Below are 26674 nucleotides of genomic sequence, written 5' to 3'. Positions count from 1 at the left end.
GGAAGCGAACTCTAGGCTCTAGATTCCTTTCAATATGTTGCCATAAAGTTCCTTTTTCTAGCAGAATATTCATGGTTTTATATAGTGTCTTGTTTAAGGTTTGTCTTTTCTACTAGTCTTTAGTAACTATGATGTCAGAGGCTTTATCCATTTTACTCACTATGCATTCCTAATACCTTGCTTGGTGCTTGGTATATAGTGTGTACTCAATACTGGTTGAATGATTTAATAAACAAAAAATGAATACAGTGCAGTGACCCTTCCAACCAGATATGTAATCCAAACATCGGGTGTCTATTTGTTTTTAATGAGTAACGTGGATAGAAGTATGAATCTACACTAGAAAAATTCTCAGAGAACACCAACTTATATCACTTGTTCTACACTTAGTATCAGCAATAATTGGATAAGGTAACATAACTATAGAAATAGCACTTGTTTACACTGTTGACCATCCCATTGTTGAAATTCTGATCTCTTGCATGGCCCTGTAGTATTCTGTTCCTTTGTCTTTGTGATTTCTTCTTTGCACTCTCTTCCTCTGATATCTCTCATTAGGGCACACTCCTGATCTTACTTAACCTCCTCGGTTTTTCCCTTTATAGTTGTGCTAATGGATTGATCTAGATAAATTGTTAAAAACAAATCCATACCATTCTGTGTCTTTTGTTACAATTACACATGGAGGTAGAATATAAAAAACAAGAAACTCCTGTCACTTTTTTTTTTCAACCAAAAGCATTATTGTAAAATGTCTAATGATTTTCTTTCTAAAACATTTCCATGTTATAAAAAGACAAACAGAATAATACTGTAGACTTGTTTACTCTGGTAATTTTGTTATCTGATATGAATGAACATCTTCTATAAAATTTTTTTTTTCAGAATCTCCAGGAAATGAGTATTTTTGAAAAATCAAAATTAGAGAAAACTATCGAACATTTGACACGTGTTAATCATCAGGTAATTTATCAAACTGGATTTGGGGTATATTGTGTTGTATGAATAACTATTTCAATTATAGTTTCAATATACTATACTATAGGTACCCCTTACTGTATGTTTTTAAAATTACAAAGTAGTGGGGTGCCTGGGTGGCTCAATCGGTTAAGCGTCCGACTTTGGCTTGGGTCATGATCTCACAGTTGGTGAGTTCGAGCCCCACATGGGGCTCTGTGCTATCAGTGCAGAGCCCACTTCAGATCCTGTGTCTCCCTCTCTCTCTCTCTGCCCTTCCCCAGTGTGCACTTGCATGCACTCTCTCTCAAATAAACATTAAAATAAAAGATAATATTACAAAATAGTGTCCTAGAGATGCTGTGTAACAGTTATTTGGAATGTGTACTCTGAAGGCTATTTGGGTTCATATCCATCTCTGTTACCTATTACCTGTAGGTAAGCTACTCAAATTTTCCATCCCTCAGTTTCTTTATTTGTAAAATGGGAGTGATGCTAGTACTTAATTCTTAAGTTTTTGTGAAGATTAAATGAGTTAATATATGTCAAGAACTTAGAAGAGTCGCTGGCATTTGTAAGCATTCAGTAAGTATTAGTTATTGTTGTTTTATTCTTTTTAAAAAATCATTGTACAGACATGGAGGAAAAAATGAAATTTGTTTTCATTCCTTATTGCTTTCTCTATATGTAGAATTTTTTTTTTTAATTTTTTTTTTCAACGTTTATTTATTTTTGGGACAGAGAGAGACAGAGCATGAACGGGGGAGGGGCAGAGAGAGAGGGAGACACAGAATCGGAAACAGGCTCCAGGCTCTGAGCCATCAGCCCAGAGCCTGACGCGGGGCTCGAACTCACGGACCGCGAGATCGTGACCTGGCTGAAGTCGGACGCTTAACCAACTGCGCCACCCAGGCGCCCCAATATATGTAGAATATTTTTAACAAATTGATATATGTGTTCTGACAGTCTTTTTTCTCTTGGTATTTCATTTTGGCTGATTTCCTTTACTGTGTCTTCACTGTTTTTATTTACCATGTCTACTAATTTGATTATCTGTTTTTATCAACTTTGTGTCAGTTGGGTTTTGTTTTTTTCATCTCATCATGGGTTATATTTTCCTGATTCTTTGCATTCCTGGTTACTTTAGATGTCAGATATTGTGAATTTCACCTTCTTGGTTGGTGGATTCCTATAAATATTTTTTAGGTTTGTTCTGGGATATAGTTTAGTCGATGAAAGTAGCTTGAGACCTTTCAGTTTTGCTTTTAGCAAAACTGGGACCAGAGTAGCATTTAGTCCTGGACAATTTTGTTCCACCACTGGGACAAAACCATTTTGAGTATACTATGTATTGCCCCATGAATTATGAGGTTTTCAAATGACTCATGGGAATAGGAATTACTCCATCCCTGTATAAGCCCTGAGTATTATTCCCTTTAACTTTTTGACGGTTTTATTCTCTGGCTTTCTCTTGAGTAGCTTCCTCTGTGTTGAGCTCTGCACGCGAGTGGTACCTTTAAAAGATCTCTGGAACTTTTAGTCTGTGTAGCTCTCCAGTATCTGCTCTGCAAACTCTAACTGCTTTGGCTTTCCTTGACTCTCAGTCTTGTCTTCTGAACTTAGGGGAGACCACCAGCCTTCACCTGAGTTCCTATCCCTGTGCCACAGCCTGGATTTTCTTGAAGCAGTAAGCTCATAGGGCTCATCTCATTTGTTTCTTGTCCCTCATGTCACTGTCCATCATTGCCTGATGTTCAGTGTCTGGAAAACCATTGTTTCATGTATCTTGTCCCAATTTTTAATTATTTCAGGTGAAAGGGTACCTGGCATTTCAGCTTGCCCAGGAGCTGATAGAATTAATGAACTGAAAAATAGATCTAAAGCACTAGAAGTCATTGGAAAGAGATTGGGATATAGAAAATGTAAAATAAGTTAAAGTCTTAGAGAATAAAGTGAGAAAGTCTCATGTATTTTGTCAAAATTGTAGGATAATGTAATAGAATGAGAGATAGGTAGTATTTGAAAAGATAATGATTGATAATTTTCTAGGTATTTTAAAAACACAGGAATCCTCGGATTCCAAATGGACAGTGAATGCTAGGAGTATGACAAATCCCAAAGAAGATAAATAAAAAGAAAATCCATACCATTTTAATAGAGATGAGCAATATAAGATACTTATGTATGAATTTGGAGGACCTTTATAAAAAATATTATACAACCTTATTGAAAGACATTAAAGAAGACCTAAATAAGTAGAGAAATATATCAGGTTTATAAAAAAGGTGACAGACATCATGTTTATAAAAAAGAATGTAAATTCTCCTCAAACTGATCTATAGAATTGATGTAATTCCATCTGAAATCCCAAGAAGGTGGTGTGTGTGTGTGTGTGTGTGTGTGTGTGTGTGTGTGTGTGTGTGAAAATCAACAATAGATTTTATTATCTTTTTGATGTTTTATTTATTTTTGAGAGAGAGGGAGACAGAGTACGAGAGGGGAGGGGCAGAGAGAGAGGGAGACAGAATCCACGAAGCAGGCTCCAGGCTCTGAGCTGTCAGCATAGAGCCTGACACGGGGCTTGAACCATGAACCACGAGATCATGACCTGAGCCGAAGTCAGATGCTTAACCAACTGAGCCGCCCAGGTGCCCCTCGACAATAGATTTTAAATTTTACGTGGAAACAAAGAGCTAAGAATCACAAAGAAATTTTAAAGAAGACCATGGTGGAACGTAACCTACTAGGTATGAAGGCTTTAGAGTCAGTAATTAATCTAATCTAGTGGTAGATCACAAGGATTAAAAGAGAATGATAAATTCCAGTAGATAGTAAACCCAGAGATATATGAAAAACTTGATATATCAAGGACTCAGATCAATGGGAAAAGAAAGGATTATTTGGTAATTGTTTCTGGGATACTTGGCTATTCACATTATATGTGTATTAAAAAGGAATTAGAGGGCGTCTGGGTGGCTCAATCAGTTAAGTGTCGACTCTGGGTTTCAGCTCAGGTCGTAATCTCACGGTTTGTGGGATCAAGCCCCGCTTGGGGTGTGCTGACAATGCAGAGCCTGCTTGGGATTCTCTCTTCCTCTCTCTCTCCCCTCCCCCGCTCACATGCATGTGCTCTCTCTCAAAAATAAACTTTAAAAAAAGAAAAAAAGGAATTCATCCTACCTCAAATATACTATATGCAAAAATCAGTTCAAGTTGACTTGAAATTTAGAATGTTCAAGAAATAGCTACGAGTTGGGGCGCCTGGGTGGCGCAGTTGGTTAAGCGTCCGACTTCAGCCAGGTCACGATCTCGCGGTCCGTGAGTTCGAGCCCCGCGTCGGGCTCTGGGCTGATGGCTCAGAGCCTGGAGCCTGTTTCCGATTCTGTGTCTCCCTCTCTCTCTGCCCCTCCCCCGTTCATGCTCTGTCTCTCTCTGTCCCAAAAATAAATAAACGTTGAAAAAAGAAATAGCTACAAGTTTTCAAAGAAAATACAGGAGAAAATCTTTTTGACCTTGGGGAAATAATAATAACAGCAGTGACATAGCATTTACTCTATGTTAGGTACTTTGTTAACATTATATGTAATTTTAATTTCGATAATAACCATAGGAAGTAAATGCTAATATTATCCTTATTTCATAAAGAAACTGAGGCCGGGGAGATTTGCCTAACATCACACAACCAGCAAGTGTCTGCTGCCAAAATGTATGCTCCTAAATACAAATGAAAGAAAACAGATAAACAGGGCCACATTGACAAGAACTTCTTTGTTCACCAAATAGCCATAAATTGAAAAGACAAGCCACTGAGGGAATGTGCTGTACATTTCACCTAAAAAAAACAGAAGACGTAAATTGACACTTTATGGCAGAAGAAATTACAAATGGTTAATAAACATAAAAGGGGTTCTATCTCCGTAATAGCAGAAATACAAATTAAAACCATAGTAAAAACATTTCACATCTATCAGAAAATTATATCACATCAGAAATTAACAAGTTATAACATTATTTAACAAGTATGTGTAGTGTCAGGAAGTGCAAACTGGTACCCCTTTGGAGGATATTTTGGCATTATCTAGCAAAGGCATATTCTGTGATCCAGCAAGTCCATTTCTAGACATGAACCTTGCTTGGAGGTCAGCAAACTATGGCCCCCAGAACAATTGTGGCCTCTAGTCTGTCTGTAATAAAGTTTTTGTTAGGACACAGCCATGTTCATTGTTACATATTGCCTGTGGCTGTTTTTGTATTACAGAGTAATGGCAGCAGACCATAGACCATAGACCTAGACCAGACCATAGACCATAATAGAGCCTAAAATAATTAACTCCCTGGTAGAAAATGAAAACCAATCTTGATGTCAGTTTTGAGGAAAATAGATAAATGGGAGTAGTATTTCACACAGTGAAGTATTACAAAGCAGTGAAAATGAATGAATAATAACTACAAACATCGGTGTGCACGAATCTTACAAATACAATGTCAAAGAACATGCAGTATGATTTTATCTACTTATGTAGAGTTCAAAAATATATAAACCTTAGGGCTCCTGGGTGGCTCAGTTGGTTACTCATCCAACTTCTGCTCAGGTCATGATCTCACAGTTCATGAGTTCTAGCCCCACATCGGGCTCACTGCTATCAGCGTGAAGCCTACTTGGGATATATATATCTACACACACACACACACACACACACACACATATATATCTATATATATCTATCTATCTATCTATATATATATATATATATATCTACACACACACATTACACACACCTAAATATGTGTGTGTGTGTGGGATATATATATCTACACACACACATTACACACACCTAAATTATGTATTGTTTAGGGATCCATACTGCTCACAAGTAGTTTCAAGGTTCAGGTAATATATTTTTATGCCAGATAATATAGGTACACAAATGTTCATTTTTTTATTCTTTATACTATACATGTACTCTTGTTTTTACAAGGAGTTTTGAAATATTTTTAATGCAAAAAAAACCCCACAAAAAAGTTTCCTTTCCTACCTCTTTATCCCCAAAACTACCACCCACAACATCTAACTCCTCCTGACGTTTATTTACCTCCCTGTTTCTAAATAATGTGTTTGTGATTGCTCAGTCTTAATTTATTGATTTAAGATTATTTAATGAATTTCTGTGATGTTAGATGATGACCTAGCACTCTTCCCTTTTTCTTCCCCCATTACTTCAAGCATAATTTTACTACATATAATATTTACTTTGGTAGTTAACTGTCTATATTATTATGACTTATAATGGCTCATGGGTCAGCAAAATGGGATAGTACCACTCTTGCCTTTTCTCTTACAGATCTTTTTCCTGGAGTTAATAATTGCTTTTGTTTTGTTTCGTTTTGTTTTTTGTCACTTTTCTGTTTTCATTAAACCCATTGCTAATTTTTGTTAAGAACTCCAACCTCTGCCACATGCCTTTCAATATTTTTTGAATATTCAAACCCATCAGTTCTGTTGTTTCCCGCTGAAGACTTTCCTTCTTGAGCTTTCTCTCTTCTTGCTCAGTTGTAGACTATGTCTTCCTCTTAAGAATTTCCTTGTCTCCCTCTCCTCTATTGAATCTCATATTTTCTTCTTTCTTGGTTTTTCCCTTTGTTCTGGTATGGCACATTCTCCAGTTTCCTGGAAAAGAATACATGGGAGGAATTGTTTTTGGTACACTACTTGTCTGGAAATGTCTTTATTCAGATTTCATAAATTGATTTATGATTCAGCTTGTGTATATGGAAATCTAGATTAAAAAGTATTTTCACTAAAAATTTTGAATACTGTTTTCCATTGTTAAATTTCTTTGAGATATCTGATACTCTTATGTTTCCTAGTCTTTTGTACATGATATGTTTTTATTTCTGAAAACTTTTAGAATTTCCTCCTTACCTCCTGTTTTTAATTTCTTGGGTAATTTACTATTCTTTTTTTTTTTTTAATTTTTAATGTTTATTTATTATTGGGAGACAGAGAGAGACAGAGTGTGAGCATGGGAGAGAGGAAGGGATACACAAAATCTGAAGCAGGTTCCAGGCTCTGAGCTGTCAGCACAGAGCCCAGCGCGGGGCTCAAACTCACAAACTGTGAGATCATGACCTGAGCCAAAGTCGGACACTTAACCAACTGAGCCACCCAGGCACCCCGATATACTATTCTTATTTTCTCTCTCTGGAACTTTTTCTATTTTTTTTTTTTAATTTTTTTTTCAACGTTTTTATTTATTTTGGGGACAGAGAGAGACAGAGCATGAACGGGGGAGGGGCAGAGAGAGAGGGAGACACAGAATCTGAAACAGGCTCCAGGCTCTGAGCCATCAGCCCAGAGCCCGACGCAGGACTCGAACTCACGGACTGCAAGATCGTGACCTGGCTGAAGTCGGACGCTTAACCGACTGCGCCACCCAGGCACCCCGAACTTTTTCTATTTTTAAGTAAGTTCTGTTCACATTATGGGGCTTGAACCCTTGACCCCAAGGTCAAGAGTCATATGCTCTAACTATTGAGCCAGTCTGGTGCCCATCTGGAACTTTTATTAGTTGGTTTTGGACCTCCTAAAGAGATCTGAGGTTCTTATCATTTCTCCCTTATTTTCTTGTTGATTTTTTATTCTTTCTGGGAGATTTCCTCAACTTTATCTTCTAAGTCTTCTATTGATATATTTCAAAATTTATATTTTTACTTCCCAAGAAAAATTTCTAGAAAGAGATGGGAGGAGCTCTCTGATGTGTGATGGTCCCCGTATAGATTTTAGCCAGTCTCCTTGTTCAGTTCTTTTCCTGACCTCATCCCACCACTTGGTGCCTTCGTGTGTTGAGTTTCTTCAGGGCAAATCAGCTAGTTGCTCATAGATATTACTTACTCCGGTCACTTTAGATCAGTGTTTCTTTAGATCACTTCCACTTCCTAGGAGATATTTGGCAATATCTGGAGAATTTGCGCTTAACACAGCTAGGGGAGAAGGTGCTTCTCATACCTGGAAATAATGCTAGAGGGCCTCGCCTACTCAGAAGCCTGGGATACTGCTAAACATCCTACAGTGCACAATGCACAGGTCAGCCCCCCTCAGCAAAGGATTACCTGGCTCTAAGTGTCAGTAGTTCCTAGTTTCAGAAACTTTGCTTTAGGGTGTATCCTTCTGCTCTGAGTCACTATTCTGTCTACTCTTTGTCTTCCACAAGTTGTTGAAGTCACTCATCCACTCTTGTTTTCCTTCTTGTTCTCTATGCCCTTGTGAGTGTGTAACTTTCTATTCCTTTACTGTCATTTTAGCAGTTTCCAGACGGAGGGGATATCAAATATGTGTGGTCAGTCTACAGTTTTCACTGGAAAATTTCTATTTATCACAAATATTTCTTCATTTTGAGTTTTACATATAGATCATTATTCCATTTAGAATTTATTTTTATATGTAAAATAAAATAGAAATCTAGCAAATTTTTTTCTCCAATGAGTGGCTTTCCCAACTGTTTTTAAAGAGCCTTTTCTTTTCCCACTTCCCTAAAATGCTACCTTTTCTAAATTTACATCTGTGTACATGCATTTGCTCATCCTTGTGAAATCCACACTCTTTTAATAGTAGCTTTCTAATTCATTCTGATACCTTATAAGGCAAGTCTACCTACGTTCTCCCCCCAGTGCCCACAATTTTTCCTGCTTTCTTAACTTAATTTCCCTAAGTGAACTTTAGAATGAAATCTAAGCCACCTTCCCTGTTTTAAAAAGGTCCTGGTAGGATTATTATTGAAATTTCATTGAATTTAACAGTTATTTTAGGAACTTTTGATACATTTCCAATATTGTGTTTCCATTCAGAAACATGGTGACTCTTTACATTAAATCAAGCTGTGTTTTATGTCCTTCAGGAAAATTTTATAGTGTCTTCATCTAAGTCTTGCCCATTTTGTGTTTGGGTTACAGTATTTTCTGCTCTGATTTTTCTTCAGTCCAATGTACTTACTGATTTTTAGAAATTTCTCAGAATATTTGCTCTGCTTGCTAATGGTTTACCTTCCCTTTTTCATTGCTGTTATGGATATGTTCTTTTCTTCCTTTATTGCTTTTTTTTTTTTTTTTGGTATCTTTTTTTTTTCATTTCACTGATAATGAAAAGGAATGAAAAGGAGAGATAAATGTGTATGCCCATTCTGACATCTAGAACCTAAAGTGTACACATGACTTTTAAAGTATTGTTAAATCTATTTCCTTAGTTTTCTTCCAGAAATATTAAAGAGTGCTTGAGGAAAACAAAATAGACATACGCCTATTAATTTTTTTAATTTAAATTATAGCATGAAGATGAAAAGTGTGAATTAAAGTCTAAAATGTTAATAATGAAAGAAACAGTAGAGTCATTAGAGAACAAAGCAAAACTCCAAGCTCAAAAACTTAGCCATGTGGCTGGTGACTCATCTCATCACAAAACAGAGATGAACTCACTTAGGTAAGTTTTTTGAAAGTTTTGTTTTTTCACTTCTAGGAATGAGTTAGTGGCTATGTAAGGTTCTTAGTGGTGGCATTTTGGATGGGACCTTTGAGCAGTGAAAGTTGGCCTTGCAGCATAATCACCTGGGGAGATTTTGAAAAGTATGGATTTAAGGGCTGGTCTCTGGAGGTTCTTACTCACTGAGCGAACCTGGGTAGGTTTTGAGTGTCCCTATTTTTAAAGACTTTCACAGACTGATATCATTGCAGGCATAGCATAAGTTTTTAGACCTATGTCCTTCAAAAATTCCCCTTCCATATTTTGGATTGTTTGCACTCCCTAGTGTAAGATTGCTGAAAATTACAGAATTTTTTGCTCATCATTGTCCTTATCTTTCTTCTTTCAAAGAAATGTAAAATCAGAATACTCATATACAGAGTCTAAAAAGGTGATGTGTCTGAAAGGTAAGAAGGTCAATATGGAAACACAGGCAGTATCTACAGATTAGAGGCAGGTTGTGAAGAACTTCATATGATAAGCAGGAGTGTCTGGATTTTACTTTGTAAACATGGAGAAGAAACACATGTTAACCAGAGAGGTAATGTGATTAGCATGCCTTTTAGGAGGTGAACTCTAGTGGAAATTGGGAAGATGGATTTGGAGTCACAAGAGACTAATGGCAAACAGGGGAGACTGTATGTCTGGACTGGAAATAGTGGCAATGAACTTGAAAAGAGGCTAGATTTAGGAAACATTTCTTACATAAAATCAAAAGGATTGGATGAGAAATGGATTCTATGAGATGAGAGAAAGATGCAGTACTTCAGAAATGTGTTTGCCTTATGAGACTGAGTCATTGGCTAGACACTAGTGAATTTAAAATACAGAACATTGAAGGAAATAAAAAGTCAACAAAGTTAATTTTTTTTCTGGACTGGGTAGCTGCAGTAAGTCTTTTTAAAGACTTAAGATTAGAAGAAGGGGATCACTGAAGAAGCAGAGGAGATATTCCTCTCTAAATTACATTTGCAGTAAGGATCAGTAAAAGATTTTCACATGCCAGCATGACATTGCATATGTAAACTAAATCATGAAGTAATAACAACTTGAGATCAGAAAGAATTATAGTAATGATTAGAAAAAAGATCAATAAATTAAAACAAAATGGTAGTGAACAGTAGAATGGATATTTCCAAAAACTGAGTCAGTAAAATAGAAAACAAACTCAAGAAATTCATCTAGAATTCAGAGCCCAGAAAAATAAAAAAAGTTGATGAGATAAAAGACACAGACCTAATATACAAATACTGAGAATTGCAAAATATATAGTAAAATAAACAGCAGGATTGAAATCCAAGGAATAATTAGGAAAAGGAAAGCCAGAGTCTGTTCATAAGGGGTCCATGATTATCAAACAAACTAAATGAAATAAGATCAAGAGCTGGTTGTGTTAATTAATTAATCTGTGATTAATTAAGGAATACTGTCTTAAGGACTCAGAGAAGATCTCCATTTTTGCCCTTCTGCTGTTCTGACTACAGGTCTTAATCAGACTTTAGGACTATCTAAGGTGAAAGCTGCATTTTTTTTTTTCTCAAGTGCTATGTATATCCTATGGAGAGCTAGCTGAATGAACCAGCTTCTCTTCTTCTGGTTCATGTCTATATTCAGCTCCAAAATACAGATACTATGGTAGATTTCTGTCACCCAGAATTACTAGTCTACTTGTTTCCCTTTTGTGTTCAGCTGACTGGATCTGGCATTTAATCCATTTTGCTCTTTCCTTCAGACTGTAGTCACAGCTCCTCTTTCCTTTCCTCACAGGAGGCCCTTAGCAGTCTTACAAGGCAGAGCTTTCATTGGCCTTTCTTGGATCCCAAGCCTACAGCTACTTTCACATTTTTTTGTTATAATAATATCCTTTTGTCTTGTGAGCTCATTGTGCTACTTCCCTCACAGTCACTGTGTTATAGGAAGGGATTGTGAAGACTTTGTCTGCCTTGTATAACCTGGGGAAATTGCACGGTTACATAACTTTATTTTGCTCTGACAGAAAAAACCTGACTTATCTCTGAGGAAAGGGTGCCAGTCACATTCTCCGTATCACTATACTCTGGTAGAGTCATGAGCTCAAGCCTTCAGATCCAATCTAAAGCTAAGCCAATACAAACCACGATGAGAAGCACTATACAGAAACAGAGCCACATTATCCAAACCTCATGCCACTTTTTTTTTTTTTTTTTTTTTTTTTTGGTGCAGAAGTGATTTTATTAAAGCACAGGGACAGGACCCATGGGCAGAAAGAGCTGCCACCTCATGCCACTTTCGATATCATTAATAGAGATCTTGCTGCCCTTTTAATCACATAAACTTATCTTACCCTTGACATGAAGACATTTTTGAAGCTGATACTCAGATAGATGAAGCATATGTTCCTTTCCATCCACCTGGTAGACCCATCTTCTCTTCCATACACACACACACACATGTGTGTGTGTGTGTGTGTGTGTGTGTGTGTATAATGTCCACTTTCCCTGTTTAGTATGACCTCCAGTTGATACCCACCAAAAAAGTCAAAATAGAAAGCAAAATTAAAAGTTCACTGGTCAGGAGCTCCTGGCTGACTCAGTTGGTAGAGCATGCGACTCTTGATTCTCAGGGTTGTGAGTTCAAGCTCTATGTTGGGTGTGGAACCTACTTCAAAAGAATTAAAAAACATAAATAAAAGCCCACTAGTCAGGATTTATGGATAATCCTTTGAAGAAGTACCAGGTAATACTATAAAAGCATACTATAGGGGCGCCTGGGTGGCTCAGTCGGTTGAGCATCCGACTTCGGCTCAGGTCATGATCTCACAGTCTGTGGGTTCGAGCCCCGCGTCAGGCTCTGTGCTGACAGCTCAGAGCCTGGAGCCTGTTTCCAATCCTGTGTCTCCCTCTCTCTCTGCCCCTCCCCCAGTCTCACTTTGTCTCACTCTGTCTCTCAAAAATAAATATAAAAAAAATTTTTTTTAAAATAAATCAGCGTTTTAAAAACTAAATAAATAAAAGCATACTATAAAACTATGCCTTTGCCTTCACTATTGAAAATAGATTTTATAAGGGAAAGAGTGTTGATACAAGGAAACCGAGAAGAGCTTTGAAACTACCGGGAAGCTTCTAGAAAAGTGTAGACAATTATTTTGATTTTTATACTATATTATTTTTAGGAAGTAGAACGAACCATTTTGAAGGAGAATGGCAGACAGCAAGAAATAATATATAATATAATGCTGTTAATTATACTGGAAAAGCTTTAAAATAAAAAATGAAAAAATATTTCTACCAGAGATAAAGTAGACTTTTTTTTTTTTTTTTTTGGTCCACTGATTCTTTAGGTTAGTAAATGAGCAGCTACAGCAGTCACTTGATGATTGTCAGCATCGGCTTTCCAAAAAAAGAGGTGAACTTGAATCAGCTCAATCACAAATTAACTTACTGGAGGAAAAAATAGGTAAGGTTTTTTAAATTTTGTTTTCACGAAACCTAATTTACTTTGTCTAACAAACATTTCTCTTTATTTCCAGGTAAACTACACCTTCAGATGACTTCACAGAGTGAAGAGGCTCATGTAATGAAAAAGACCATTGGTGCTATTGATAAAGAAAAAGACTTTCTTCAGGAGACTGTAGATGAGAAGACCGAAAAGATTGCAAACTTGCAAGAAAACCTGGCTAATAAAGTATTGTGACTGTTCAATACCTTTATCTAGCATCTGAACAGAAACTATTTCATTCTCTATTTCACAAATATGCAGTTCTTACCCCCCATATACATGTTGCTAAGGTCCAGAGCCATATCTTTTAATATGCTTAAATTTCATTTTATGCCAATAATTTGGATCTTTAAAAATTCTATTGATAGAATGTAATGTAATTTTATCAGATGTGATTACAGCAAATTCAAACAAGTTTTTTTTTTTAATGTTTATTTTTGAGAGAGACAGAGACAGAGCTTGAGCAGGGGAGGGGCAGAGAGAGAGGGAGACACAGAATCCAAAGCAGGCTCCAGGCTCTGAGCTGTCAGCACAGAACCCGACGCGGAGCTCGAACTCACGAGCCGTGAGATCATGACCTGAGCCAAAGCTGGATGCCAACCAACTGTGCCACCCAGGAGCTCCGAAACAATTCAAGTTCTTAGAGTAGGTTAGAAATATGACAATATGTGAAGTACAGTTGGGAAATAGAAATGTGTTTACTTGTAGCTTTCTTTTATAGCATAATTTATATAAATGTCATAAGTTATATAAATTCAGGGAAAGATTTCTAAATGAATGTTTTAGAATCATATATTTTCATAATTTCTACAGGAAAAAGCTATTGCTCAGATGAAGATAACAGTCTCAGAGTATGACTCTTCTATGAAGTAAGTGATAAATGCTTTTTAGAAATTTTCAGTGAGTGCAGCTTTGTCTATTTAAGTAGTAATTAGACCATAGGAAAATTTCCTTCAGTCTTCCTGTTTTTGCCGGTGGCAGCATCTGAGTCTGCTAAAGAGGGTGAACACGCCATCCTCTTTAACTTTCTCCCCTCCTCCATCATCAACATCTCAACAGTTGTGTCTGATTCATTATTCTTTTCATGCCTATTATGCTTTTTATTTCTACAGTAATTACCCTCTTTGGACCCTAATTATTAAAACTTAGATTACTTTAGTAGTCAGTATTGAATTTGTTCTACATCATAATCTATCTTGAACAGTTACAAAATTTTACATTTTATGTCTGGTCTCTACTTCAAGACAAAAATCACTAATTGTATTTATTATATATATCTTTACATATTACATAGTAATGGGGACTTAAACATTAAATAGTATTTGCCAATTGAATCTATTATGTTTTGCTCATAACATTTGAAAGTCTTCTGTTTTTACTTACGGAATTATAAATTTATTTTATGACTACTACTTCCATTTAATGATTGATAGAGATCTAAAATATCTGCTTTACCTAATTCATCAGTGTCTTAATGTAGTGTGGTTTCTTGTATTCTTATTGTACTTAATTTCAGAGTATACAGTTTTCTTTTAAGTGATTTACAATTTTCTAAAAAGCTTTCTTTATTATTTCCATATCCTTCATGTAACAGCCAGCTAAAGGAAACGTTGACTAGTCGGGACCGAGAAATAAGCAGCCTCCGGCGCCAGCTTGATACAGCTCACAAAGAACTTGATGAAGTAGGAAGATCTAAAGAAGTGTCTTTTAAGGAAAACAGAAGATTACAAGATGATTTGGCTACAATGGCAAGAGAAAACCAGGTATGAGTCCAGTGTATAAATGGATTGTTTATAATACAGTCATTCCTTGCTAAATTTTAAAGCTGTAAATATGGTTTCTAAAATTTAATGCTGTAAATATCAATAACATAAAAAACTCTGTAAGGAGAATAGTATTTATGAGTATTAAAAATGCAGTTTAGAAAGCTGCTGTATATCACAGAGTGTCTAGTTGATGCAACTATGGTCTCCTTACCATTTTGGTCTTTGTTACTGGGAATCCTAAAGCTGGGAGCATAGGATTCTCTGTGGCAGAAATTATTGTCACCCCCAGGATCACTCCCAGGGCAAAGTGTTGCGTTTTAAAGACCCACAATAGATTTTAATTATTCACACTTCCTTCCAGCAACTTAGAGAATCTCTAAGTAAATTATTGAATATTTCAGAATAGCAGTTACTCAAAATTATTGACTTTGTTTTTGCTGGTTTATTAAAGGATTATACCAAGAAGATGAATGATTTTCCTGTTTTAAAAAAATTACTTTCAGTATTCAATATAAAGCATATTGTTGATATATGAATTTTAAAAAATGTCAACCCATGAGCGTAGCTAGCCCCATAGTATACGTGCCAGATACACGGTCCTAACTCTTGCAGGAGATCAGTGGTAATATTTGGTTAAAAAGTCGAAATCAGTCAGGAAAAAAGTAAGAAAATAACTCTTAGGAACAGTTTTACTTTTTCCTACTCTCATTCCCCCAATTCAAAAGGAGCTATTTGAATAGAAATAGAACTCATTAGGTATTACATTCATTGTAGATTTGTCTTCAATTTTCTGATTTATAGGAAATCTCATTGGAGTTGGAAGCAGCAGTGCAAGAAAAAGAAGAAATGAAGAGTAGAGTTCATAATTACATAACTGAGGTGTCACGATGGGAGAGCTTAATGGCTGCCAAGGTGAAAAAACATTATTTAAGTTGGATTTAAGACATTTAAAAATTTTTTTCATGTGTGTTTATTCTGTCTTATGTATGTATGTATGTATGTATGTATGTATGTATGTATGTATGTATGTGTGTCTCCTCTCTTAGATAATAAGGTTTGAGTGGAGAGCTTATCTTCTATATTTTTATACTTGAGATCTTATCTACTATATTTTTATACTTCCCTGCAGATCTTACTTAGTATATGTTGTCTGCATAGATAGCATATGTTTCCGAATTAAAACAAATTTTCTAATGTCCGTATATGTTTATGATATGAGTGTTCCAGTGGATGGCAGTTACTAATTTAGGAACAATGTTTTTATGCTTAAAACTAGGAAAAAGAAAATCAAGATTTGTTAGATAGATTTCAGATGCTTCATAACCGTGCTGAAGACTGGGAGGTCAAAGCCCATCAAGCTGAGGGAGAAAGCAGCTCAGTTCGACTGGAACTTCTTTCTATTGACACAGAGAGGAGACACCTTCGAGAAAGGGTAGAGCTACTAGAAAAAGAAATTCAGGAGGTAATGTATTCATTTGTCTTGTGATGATATTATTAGTAAAGCTATAACATTCAAAGATACTTTATCGAAGTAAGGTTTAAGCATTGATAAAATCAAGTTCAGTGGTAATCTTTTGTCATTAATTCTAATAATTTGCTTAGAAGCCCCATTATTTCTTTTTAAACTGTAGTAAAATATATATGACATCACATTTGCCATTATTAAGAGTACAGTTCTTTGGCAATTAGTACAGTCACATTGTTTTTGTTGTTGTTGTTTATATTTATTTTGAGAGAGAGAGCACAAGTGGGGAAAGGAGCAGAGAGAGAGAGAGGGAGAGAGAGGATCCCAAGCTGACTGTGTACCACCAGTGCAGATCCCCATGTGGGGCTCAAACCTATGAACCAGAGATCATGACCTGAGCCTAAGGCAGGTGGGATGCTTAACTGACTGAGCCACCCAGGTGCCCAGTACATTCACATTGTTTTGCAAAATCACCACCATCTCCAGAACTTTTTCATCTTCCCTGACTGAAGCTCTGTCCCCATTAAATACTAACTTCCCATCCCTCACCCCCTAATCCCTTACTCTCTCCCCATCCCAGCCCCTGGCAGCTACCATCCTACTTTCTTTCTCTATGAATTTGACCACTCTTTGTACCTCATATAAATGGAATCATACAATATTTTGTCTTCTTGTGACTGGCTTATTTCACTTAGCCTTAAGGTTCAGTTAACCTCAAGGTTCATGTATGTTGTAGCATGTGTCCAAATTTCATTTCTTTTTAAGGCTGAATAAACATTCCATTATGTATATACATCACATTTTGTTTATCCATTCATCTGTTGATGGACATTTAATTTGTTTTCATCTTTGGCTACCAGGAATACTGCTATGAACGTGGATGTACAATATCTCTTCAAATTCTTTCTGTTATTGAGGATATACCTAGAAGTGGAATTGCGAAAGCAAGATCATTTTTATGTTTGATTGCTTTCAGGACTTGCCATACCTTTTTCCATGAGGAAAATTGTAACAAACTATGACAAACATAAAAAATGTGAAAGTGGTTTTGGAATTTGGTAATGGACAAAGGCTGGGAGAGTTTTGAGGTGCTTGAGAGAAAAAACCTAGATTGCTTTGAAAAGCTTGTTGGTAGATGCTTATTACAGGGGATTCTAGTAAGGGCTCAGAAAAAAGGAGAGTGTAGAGAAAACTTATGTTATTTACAAAATGCATAAATTTTCAAGAACAGAATTTTTCCGGAAATCTTAGTGTTTCTTCTAATGAGGTCTCAGATGCAATTGAGGAACATGTTATTAGACACTGAAAGAATGGTGATCCTTGTTATAAAATGGCAGAGAACTTGACTGAATTATGGTCTACTCTTGGAAGGAAAGTATAACTTATACATAAGTGATGAACTTGGATATTCAGCTGAGGAAATTTCTAAGCAACGTGTGGAAGGTGTAGCCTGGTTTCTTCTTGCTGCTTATAGTAAAATGGACAGAGATAAATTGATAAAGGAACTGCCAAGGACAAAAGGAACTAGGTCTTATCAAAATGCCAACAGCATTTTTTACAGCACTAGAACAAATAATCCTAAAATTTGTATGGAACCACAAAAGACTGCAGATACCCAAAGCAGTCTTGAAAAAGAAGAACAAAACTGGAGGTATCACAATCCCAGATTTCAAGATATATTACAAAGCTATAGTAATCAAAACAGTATAATATTGGCACAAAAAAATAGACACATAGATGAAAAGAACAGAATAGAGAGCCCAGAAATGAGTCCACAATTGTAGAGTCAATGACTCTCCAACAAAGGAAGCTAGAATATGCAGTGGGAAAAACGTGTCTCTTCAGCAAATGGAGCTAGGAAAACTGGACAGCTATATGCAAAAGAATGAAACTGAGCCACTTTCTTATACCATATACACAAACATAAACTCAAAATGGATTAAAGACCTAAATGTGGGACCTGATACCATAAAAATCCTGGAGTGAGCACAGGCAATAATTTCTCTGACATCGGCCATAGCAACATTTTTCAAGATATGTCTCCTGAGGCAAGGGAAACAAAAGCAAAAATAAGCTATTAGGACTACTCCAAAATAAAAATCTTTTGCACAGCAAAGGAAGTAACCAACAAAACTAAAAGACAACCTACCAGGGGCATCTGGCTGGCTCAGTTGGTAGAGCATGTGACTCTTGATCTTGGTGTCGTGAGTTCAAGCCCCACCCACATTTACTTTAAAAAAAAAATACAACCTGCTGAATGGAGAAGATACTTGCAAATGATGTATCTGATAAAGGGTTAGTATACAAAATGTATAAAGAACTTAATACCAAAAAAACAATCTAATTTAAAAATGGGCAGAAGACATGAACAGACGTTTCTCCAGAGAAGACATCCAGATGGCCAACAGACACATGAAAAGATGCTCAATGTCACTAATCATCAGGGAAATGCAAATCAAAACCATAGTGAAATACCACCTCACAACTGTCAGAATGGCTAAAATCAAAAACACAAGAAACAGCAGGCATTGGTGTGGATGTGGAGAAAAAGGAATCTATATATACTGTTGGTGGGAATGTAAAATTTTAGTGTAGTCACTGTGGAAAACTGTATGGAGTTTCCTCAAAAAGTTAAAAATAGAATTACCATCTGATCCAGTAGTCTCACTATTGGATGTTTACCCCAAGAATACAAAAACACTAATTCAAAAAGGTATATTTGCCGCTTTGATTCTTGAAGCATTATTTACAATAGTCAAACTAGGGAAACAGCCCAATTTTCCATTGATAAATGAACGGATAAAGATATGTTGTATGTATATACATATATATACAATGTGTATACACACACACACACACACACACACACACACACACTGAAATATTACTCAGCCATAAAAAAGAATGAAATCTTGGCATTTGCAACAATATGGATGGATCTAGAGGGTATAATGCTAAGTGAAATAAGTCCGAGAAAGACAAATACTATGTGATTTTACTCAAAAGTGGAATTTAGGAAACAAAACAAATGAACAACAACAAAAAAAGAAACCAAAAAATAGATCTTTTTTTCTTTTTTTCTTTTTTTTTCCCCAAAAAACAGACTCCTAACTATGGAGAACAAACTGATGGTCACCAGAAGGGAAGTGGGTAGGGAGAGGGGTGAAATAGGTGAAGAGGATTAAGAGTACCACTTACCATGATGAGCACTGAGTAATATAGAGAATTGTTGGGTCAATATTGTACATCTGAAACTAATATAACAGTGTATGTTAAGTATACTAGACTTAAAATTTAGGGGGTAAAATAGAATCAGGTCTTGATGATTTGGAAAATTCTTAGCCTACGCAGATAATGTGCTTTGGAGACAGAGCCAAGTGTGTGGCTTCACACACAACCTCTTGGTGAACAGATTTGGTATGTGGCTCATGAATGCAGTCAGTCATCTCTGTAGAAACACTGCCAACTTGTATTGATGGGGACAGAAATAGGATGAAATGAAAGAAGGCTGAATGTCTGGGATCCTACTAGCAGGAAACAGGCTAGCAGAGTTACTTGGCTACAAATATGTGTTCTCCTTTGAGAAAAGGGAGGAATGGCTTTGAAGGTAACTCAGATGAGCAGGGCTGCCATGGGCAGCTCAGATTCTGATGAGGCTACTGTTGCCACCACAGGCACAGAGGGTACAGCCCCAGGGGGTGAGGCTACTGCCTCCTTGGTCCCAGAGTGCAGGGCCCCTGCCACTGAGGGCCAAGAGGGTGGGGCTGTTGCTGAGCGCTGAGAATGTGGGGCCACACTAGCAGGCCCAAAACGTAGACTATCGTGGCATAGATAATTATTCTTAGGCCTTAAAATCAAATGGAATTTTCCTTGCTTAGTTGCAAACTTGCTTTGGATTAGTAACCCCTTCATTCCTTCTATTTTCTCACTTTCAGAGTAGGCATGTCTATTCTATGCCTGTTTCCCCATTGTTTTTGTAAGCAGATAACCTGTTTGCTAGCTCACAGATCTGGGGAGGGAGAGTGGTTTTGTCCCCAAATGGGCCATAGCCAGAGTCTTACCCGTATCTGATTTAGATGATGCTTAGATGAGATTTTGGACTTAGAATTGATGCTAGAATGTGTTGGGATGGAATGAATGTATTTTGCACATAAGAAGGACATGAATTTTGGGGAGCTAAAGGATAGATAGAATTATGGACCTCAAAAAGTTATGTTGAAATCCTAACCTCCAGCACCTGTGAAGGTGATCTTATTTGGAAATAGGGTTCTTACAGTTATAATCAGGTTAAGATGAGGTCATACTGGACTAGGGCAGGCCATAGCTCAATGACTGGTGTCTTTTGTAAGAGAAATCTGGACACAGAAAATACAGGGGAGAATACCAGATGAAGACAGAGGCAGAGACTGGAGTGAAGTGTCTACAGGGCAAGAACATTAAGGATTGCTAGCAACCACCAGGAGTTGGGAGGGAGACCTGGAACAGAGTCTCTCTCAGAACCTCTAGGTTCTGCAAACATCTAAATTTCAGACTTGTAACCTCTAGAATTGTGACAGGATAAATTTTGTTTGTTTTAAACCACCCAGTAATTTGTAGTAATTGGTTACAGCAGTCCTACGAAACTGGCACCCTGTCTCTAGAAGTTTTCCTATCAAGAGTATAACTAGAGGAGGGGCGCCTGGGTGGCGCAGTCGGTTGAGCGTCCGACTTCAGCCAGGTCACGATCTCGCGGTCCGTGAGTTCGAGCCCCGCGTCGGGCTCTGTGCTGACCGCTCGGAGCCTGGAGCCTGTTTCCGATTCTGTGTCTCCCTCTCTCTCTGCCCCTCCCCCGTTCATGCTCTGTCTCTCTCTGTCCCAAAAATAAATAAACGTTGAAAAAAAAAAAAAAAAAAAAAAAAGAGTATAACTAGAGGAATGCTTTTCAGCTTTCAAAATTCTCGGAAGAAACTAGTCTTTAATTTTTTTGTCTGTCATTGTTCGTGTTCTTTTGTGGTATCTAAAACTGACTTTTACCTATTTATATTTAGTTTTAGGGAACTCTGATTTTTAATTCATTAATTTAGAAAATCCAAATATTTACTTTTCTGCACAGTTAGATTTTTAATGTGAATTTATTTTGTTAATACCTATTAAAATCATTTTATTTTTCAAGTGTGGAATTCTTATTAAACTCTAGACTAGAATTTATGTCAGTTTGTATTTATCACTCACAATTTAAATTGTGTGGAACTTAAAATGTGGATTATTCTAGAAAGAGAGTTTTATCAGTGTTTCAAACTTTGTTCATTATTTCAGTTATTAAAATCTTATAAAGTTGTGGATTACTATTAGGTTAAATTAAATTTAAATAGAACTTCAGGTATTCAGTTTTAAAACAAACTCCATTTTGAAATTTATTTATTAATAAAAATTTTGTTTTTACTTTTTATTTTTTTATTTAAATTCAAGTTGGTTAACATACAGTGTAGTCTTCGCTTCAGGAATAGAACCCAGTGATTCATCTCTTACATATGACACCCAGTGCTCATTGCAAAAAAAGTGCCCTCCTTAATGCCAATCACCCATTTATTCCATCCCCCCCCCACTTACCTCCCTCCCAGCTATTTATTTTTGAGGGAGGGAGGGAGAGAGAGAGAGAGAGAGCGAGAGCGAGCATGTACTTGAGTAGGGGAGGGGGCAGAGAGAGAGAGGGAGGCAGAGAATCCAAAGCAGTCTCCCTCTGCATGCTGTCAGTGCAGAGCCTGACTTGGGGTTCAAATTCACAAACTGCAAGATCATGACCTGAGCTAAAATCAAGAGTCGGACACCAAACTGACTGAACCACCCAGGCGCTCCTCCATTTTGCAATTTAGAATTTAAAGACCACTGAGGAGTGGGAAGTAAATATGTTGCTTTTTCTTGAAAAGGCATTATAACAATTTATAAAGGTAAATTTAATCTAACTTCCAAGATTCCTTTTTTACCCTAAAACAATGATTTTTATCTTTGCATCTTCCAAATATATACGTGAGGTACCTAGTTACCGTGGTTAGTAGTTATATACAATTCATTGGGTTAAGCATTAAATAGGCCATCTTTAAATAGCCGGCAGCTCCCTCAGAGTATCTTAAAATGTGCAAAACTTGGCTCTACTATTTTTTTTTTAAAGTGAGGTCATGGCTGCACAGATTCAAGCCTTTAAAATTACTGGGTTACTTTAACTTTTTACTGGTTTCTTTTTCTATTCTCAGCACATAAATGCACATCATGCTTATGAGTCTCAGATCTCATCAATGGCAAAAGCCATGTCTAGATTAGAAGAAGAGCTGAGACACCAAGAAGATGCAAAAGCAGTAGCGTTGAATGATTTGTCATCTCTTAGAGAACTTTGCATTAAGCTGGATTCAGGCAAAGATCTTATGACCCAACAACTGAATTCCAAAAACCTGGAGTTTGAGAGGGTAAGGACTTAAAAGACTTCATTGTAGCACATTATTTTTTTGAGCCTTACTCTCATTGTTTTATTTTATCAAGCACTTTTGATAAAGTTTGTTTCCCTTTAAGGAGTTACTTTTGACTACAGGATTTTGAAAACTAGATTCTTTGCCAAGATTTTTCTAGGAAGCATAGTGATGAAATTAGGTGCTTTCTGTTTTGGAATAGATGGATATTTAGGAAAATAGGAGTGTTGTTATTATACAATAGGAACATATCCCAGTATATTCTTTCTCTGTTTGAAGGTAAGATTTAAATGAAGGACTGAGCAGTTCATTATTTCCTAAATAGAGTAGTCTTTCTGATAAAATCTCAAGGCATTTAAATCTTACTTAATTTTCAAAGTCTAGTTACCTGGAACTTCCCATTCTCAAACTGAGCATTACTTTAAACATCCCAGTGCATGTTTTCAAATACAGATGTTTTCAGTTTTCATTCATTTAATAGTATCTTTATTTTCAGCTACTGAGAAGCTCCAGTGCTGGCTTGACTGTTTGGTCAGAGTACACATAATAGATCAGAAGGGCTTCCTTTCTGATAGGATGGCCACATTTTAGGATTTTATGTTAATGACCCTCTCTTGGCAAGGAAGTATGAGTGAAACTCATAGGAATAGGTCTTATACCAAATAAGCAAAAATTATTTTGAAAATAAGATGACTTTCTTACACTTAAAGAAATGGTTCAAAATCTTTAACTGGTACCCAAAATAAAGCAACTGATAAGTGTATATAGCTCTACAAAAATTTTTTTAGAGTGAGTCTCAAATTGTACTGAAGTAATCTTACTTTGTTTTCCCTGTAGGTTGTGGTGGAATTAGAAAATGTAAAATCAGAAGCAGACCTGTTCAAAAAACAACTGGCAAGTGAGAGACATACAATTAAAAGCCTTGAATCATTGTTGGCTACAAATAGAGATAAAGAATTTCATTCGCATTTAACCTCCCACGAGAAGGATACAGAAATTCAGCTACTTAAAGAGAAGTTAACCCTTTCAGAAAGCAAATTGTAAGTGGCATAAATCAACCTGTTTAAAGAAAATCGCTTGTCAAAAATAATTTTTGGCGAGAGAAGGGGATGGGAGTGTGTACGGTGGTACAAAACCAAAATATTTTACTTACATTGTGGCTGCTTTTAGGAATTTGGGGGTTTAGTTTAAGGAGATACATTGTGTTTGGAGATACAGATTTGTGTATCTTCACCACAGAAATGGTACCCATGGAAGTGAATGAGTGAACTTTAGAAAAATGCCTGTAGTTGAGTTGTGAACAAACAGGAGTCAGCAAAGGGGAGAGCATTTCAGGATGGGGAAAGCCATCTGTGTCTTTTACTGTGTGGACTAGAAAAAGGCATCAAAAATGGCATGTAGTTTGACTCACATAAGTTTAGTGATTAATTACCTTTTAGGAGATTGATGATAGTGTCTATTAGACGGGCAGATTTGGACATATTTGATGGAAGAGGGGAGAAAATCTGGAGTAGATAGTACAAGTAGAATAGTTAACTTTTAAAAGAAGTTAATAATATTTGTCTTTCTGAGGCAAGAGTCCAGAAAGAGCCAATGAAGATACTTTACATCTTGATGTTATAATTCATGTCTTATTCAAATTTGTATTTCCAGCATTGCTACAGTGCCTAGCACATACTGGAAGTTTAGTTTAACTGTTTGTTAAATAAATAAGATGAATGAATGAATGAACGAAAGAAAACTTAGTGATAGAAGCTCCTGAAGTTGAGAAAAGTAGTGTTAAAAAGACTTGTTCTTTTCTTTTCTTGTCCTAATTATCACCTCCATTTGTATTTATTACTAGCAAAAACAAAACTCCATAGCACTAGACTCTACAAAACAACATATTTGTTACTTATTTATTTATTTATTTTTAAATTTTATTTTTAAGAACTAGTCTAGGCCGGGAAAACACCATGCTTCGGGCTAAAGTGACACAGTTACAAACCGATCATGATTCTATGAAAAGGCAGATTTCAACTGAAAGATATGAACGGTAAGAAAAAGATTTGAGCATTGGACAGTGTTTTTATTTATTCCCTGTCCCAAAAAAGATTTAATAGGACTTAAAAATAGCCAGCTTTCTTTCAGTGTTCATACAAAAATAAACTTCTTCTGGGGCGCCTGGGTGGCTCAGTCGGTTAGGCAGCCGACTTCGGCTCAGGTCATGATCTTGTGGTCCATGAGTTCTAGCCCTGCGTCGGGCTCTGTGCTGACAGCTCAGAGCCTGGAGCCTGCTTCATATTCTGTGAATAGCCTGCTTCATATCTCCCTCTCTCTGACCCTCCCCTGTTCATGCTCTGTCTCTGCCTGTCTCAAAAATAAATAAACGTTAAAAAAAAAAAAATTAAAAAAATAAATAAATAAACTTCTTCTGATATTTCTTCCTAAAAAGTCAAAAGTGTTGTGGGAGATAATATCCTTACAGTAAATAAAGTAGCAAATATTGTCTACATGTTTTCTATAGCATTTCTCAGGGCAAAATCAGGGCATTATTTGAAAGAATATAATAGGGAATCAACAGGCGAGTAAGGATGCTATAAGACCCCAAACTGGAGTTGCTGGGTGGCTCAGTCGGTTAAGTATCTGACTCCGGCTGAGGTTGTGATCTCGCAGTTTGTGGGTTCAAGCCCCGCATCGGGCTCTGCACTGAGAGCTCAGAGCCTGGAGCCTGCTTCGGATTCTGTGTCTCCCTCTCTCTCTGTCCCTCCCCTGCTCATGCGCTTGCTCTCTCTCTCTCTCTCTCTCTCTCTCTCTCTCTCTCTCTCTCTCAAGTAAATAAACTTTGAAAAAAAATTTAAAAATGGGGCGCCTGGGTGGCTCAGTCTGTTAAGCGTCCGACTTCAGCCCGGGCGCATGATCTCACGGTCTGTGAGTTCAAACCCCACGTCGGGCTCTGTGCTGACAGCTCAGAACCTGGAGCCTGCTTCTGATACTGTGTCTCCCTCTCTTTCTGCCCCTCCCCTACTCATGCTCTGTCTCTGTCTCAGAAATAAATAAACATTAAAAAAATAAAAATTAAAAAAAAAGCACAGTGTGGTCCAATAGGAAACTCCAAATACAGATCATCACAAAAGTGATGATGATCATAAGAGCAATTGATAAGTATGTGCCAGATACCATATACATACCTGATTAATGCTACTAATAATCTATTATTATGCATATATTACAGGAAACTGAAGTCACACAAATAATAAATGGCAGAGCCAAAACTAAAATCAAAATATATCTTATACACCTGAAACTAACAAAGCATTTTATGTTAACTAAATGTGAATTAAAAAGATAAATAAAATGTTGAAATAAAGACAGATCTGTTTAATTTTAAACCCCATGCTCTTATATACAGTATATTCCCTCCCGCTTAGTAGTTTTCTAATTTTCATACTCACTTTTATTTCAGTTCATTTGCTTTGTATATTGAAAACCTTAATCTCCAAGTGCCACAAACAGGGATGAAACTTGCTTTCACAGCTAAAATTGAAGTCTAATTTGCAAATCAATTGTCAAGTTACTTTTCTTTCATTACTCTTTCTTGCTCTATTAATACCATAGACATAAACATTCCTGAGATTTCATACTCAAATAGTGGTCAAATTGCTGCTTATCAGGTCAGTTTTTTTATTTCTCTTATTTTCTATTTGCATCAAAACTTTTGAAAGATATGCCATTTGTAGTATAGACAAAATTTGCTAGGAAATCAATATTTATGATTTCAAAGAGAAAGGAAGCCTGAGAAATGAAGAAAAGCATCCATACATAAAATCAGTGTTACTAATTTCTCGTAATTGAGAAGATTTCGTTTCTCATTGTGCTAAACTGTACATACATGATTTCTATTTCTTAATGATAACTTAAATTCTCTTCAGTCCAAGGGGGGGTCCTACTGCCTAGGGCTATAAGACCCCCTTAATTCCTCTTTTTCCCTTGTTCCTGGTTCCCAAAGAAACGTAGGCCAACAGGACATCTCCTTTTCCTTATCATCCAACTAGGTTTTATGCATTCTTAAAGTGCC

The 26674-nt window shown here is 36.6% G+C and overlaps 1 protein-coding gene across 8 annotated transcripts in view; it reads left to right on the top strand.

Moving 5' to 3' along the window:
* The window catches only part of CEP135 (centrosomal protein 135), a 70224-nt gene that overhangs the window by 36292 nt on the left and 7258 nt on the right, over positions 1 to 26674 (top strand). For all 8 annotated transcript variants that reach the window (XM_023253094.2, XM_023253091.2, XM_045056351.1 and 5 more), the window contains 11 exons: positions 886 to 963; positions 9279 to 9430; positions 12789 to 12904; positions 12978 to 13132; positions 13760 to 13815; positions 14541 to 14709; positions 15514 to 15624; positions 15989 to 16174; positions 22408 to 22617; positions 23455 to 23657; positions 24548 to 24652. In XM_023253094.2, the coding sequence (XP_023108862.1) occupies positions 886 to 963; positions 9279 to 9430; positions 12789 to 12904; positions 12978 to 13132; positions 13760 to 13815; positions 14541 to 14709; positions 15514 to 15624; positions 15989 to 16174; positions 22408 to 22617; positions 23455 to 23657; positions 24548 to 24652 (1541 nt within the window). The remainder of the gene's footprint in view (positions 1 to 885; positions 964 to 9278; positions 9431 to 12788; positions 12905 to 12977; positions 13133 to 13759; positions 13816 to 14540; positions 14710 to 15513; positions 15625 to 15988; positions 16175 to 22407; positions 22618 to 23454; positions 23658 to 24547; positions 24653 to 26674) is intronic.

This window comes from Felis catus, chromosome B1, assembly GCF_018350175.1.
Source record: "Felis catus isolate Fca126 chromosome B1, F.catus_Fca126_mat1.0, whole genome shotgun sequence".
NCBI classification, from domain to species: Eukaryota; Metazoa; Chordata; class Mammalia; order Carnivora; family Felidae; genus Felis; species Felis catus.
This window is presented reverse-complemented; position numbering and strand designations above follow the sequence as displayed.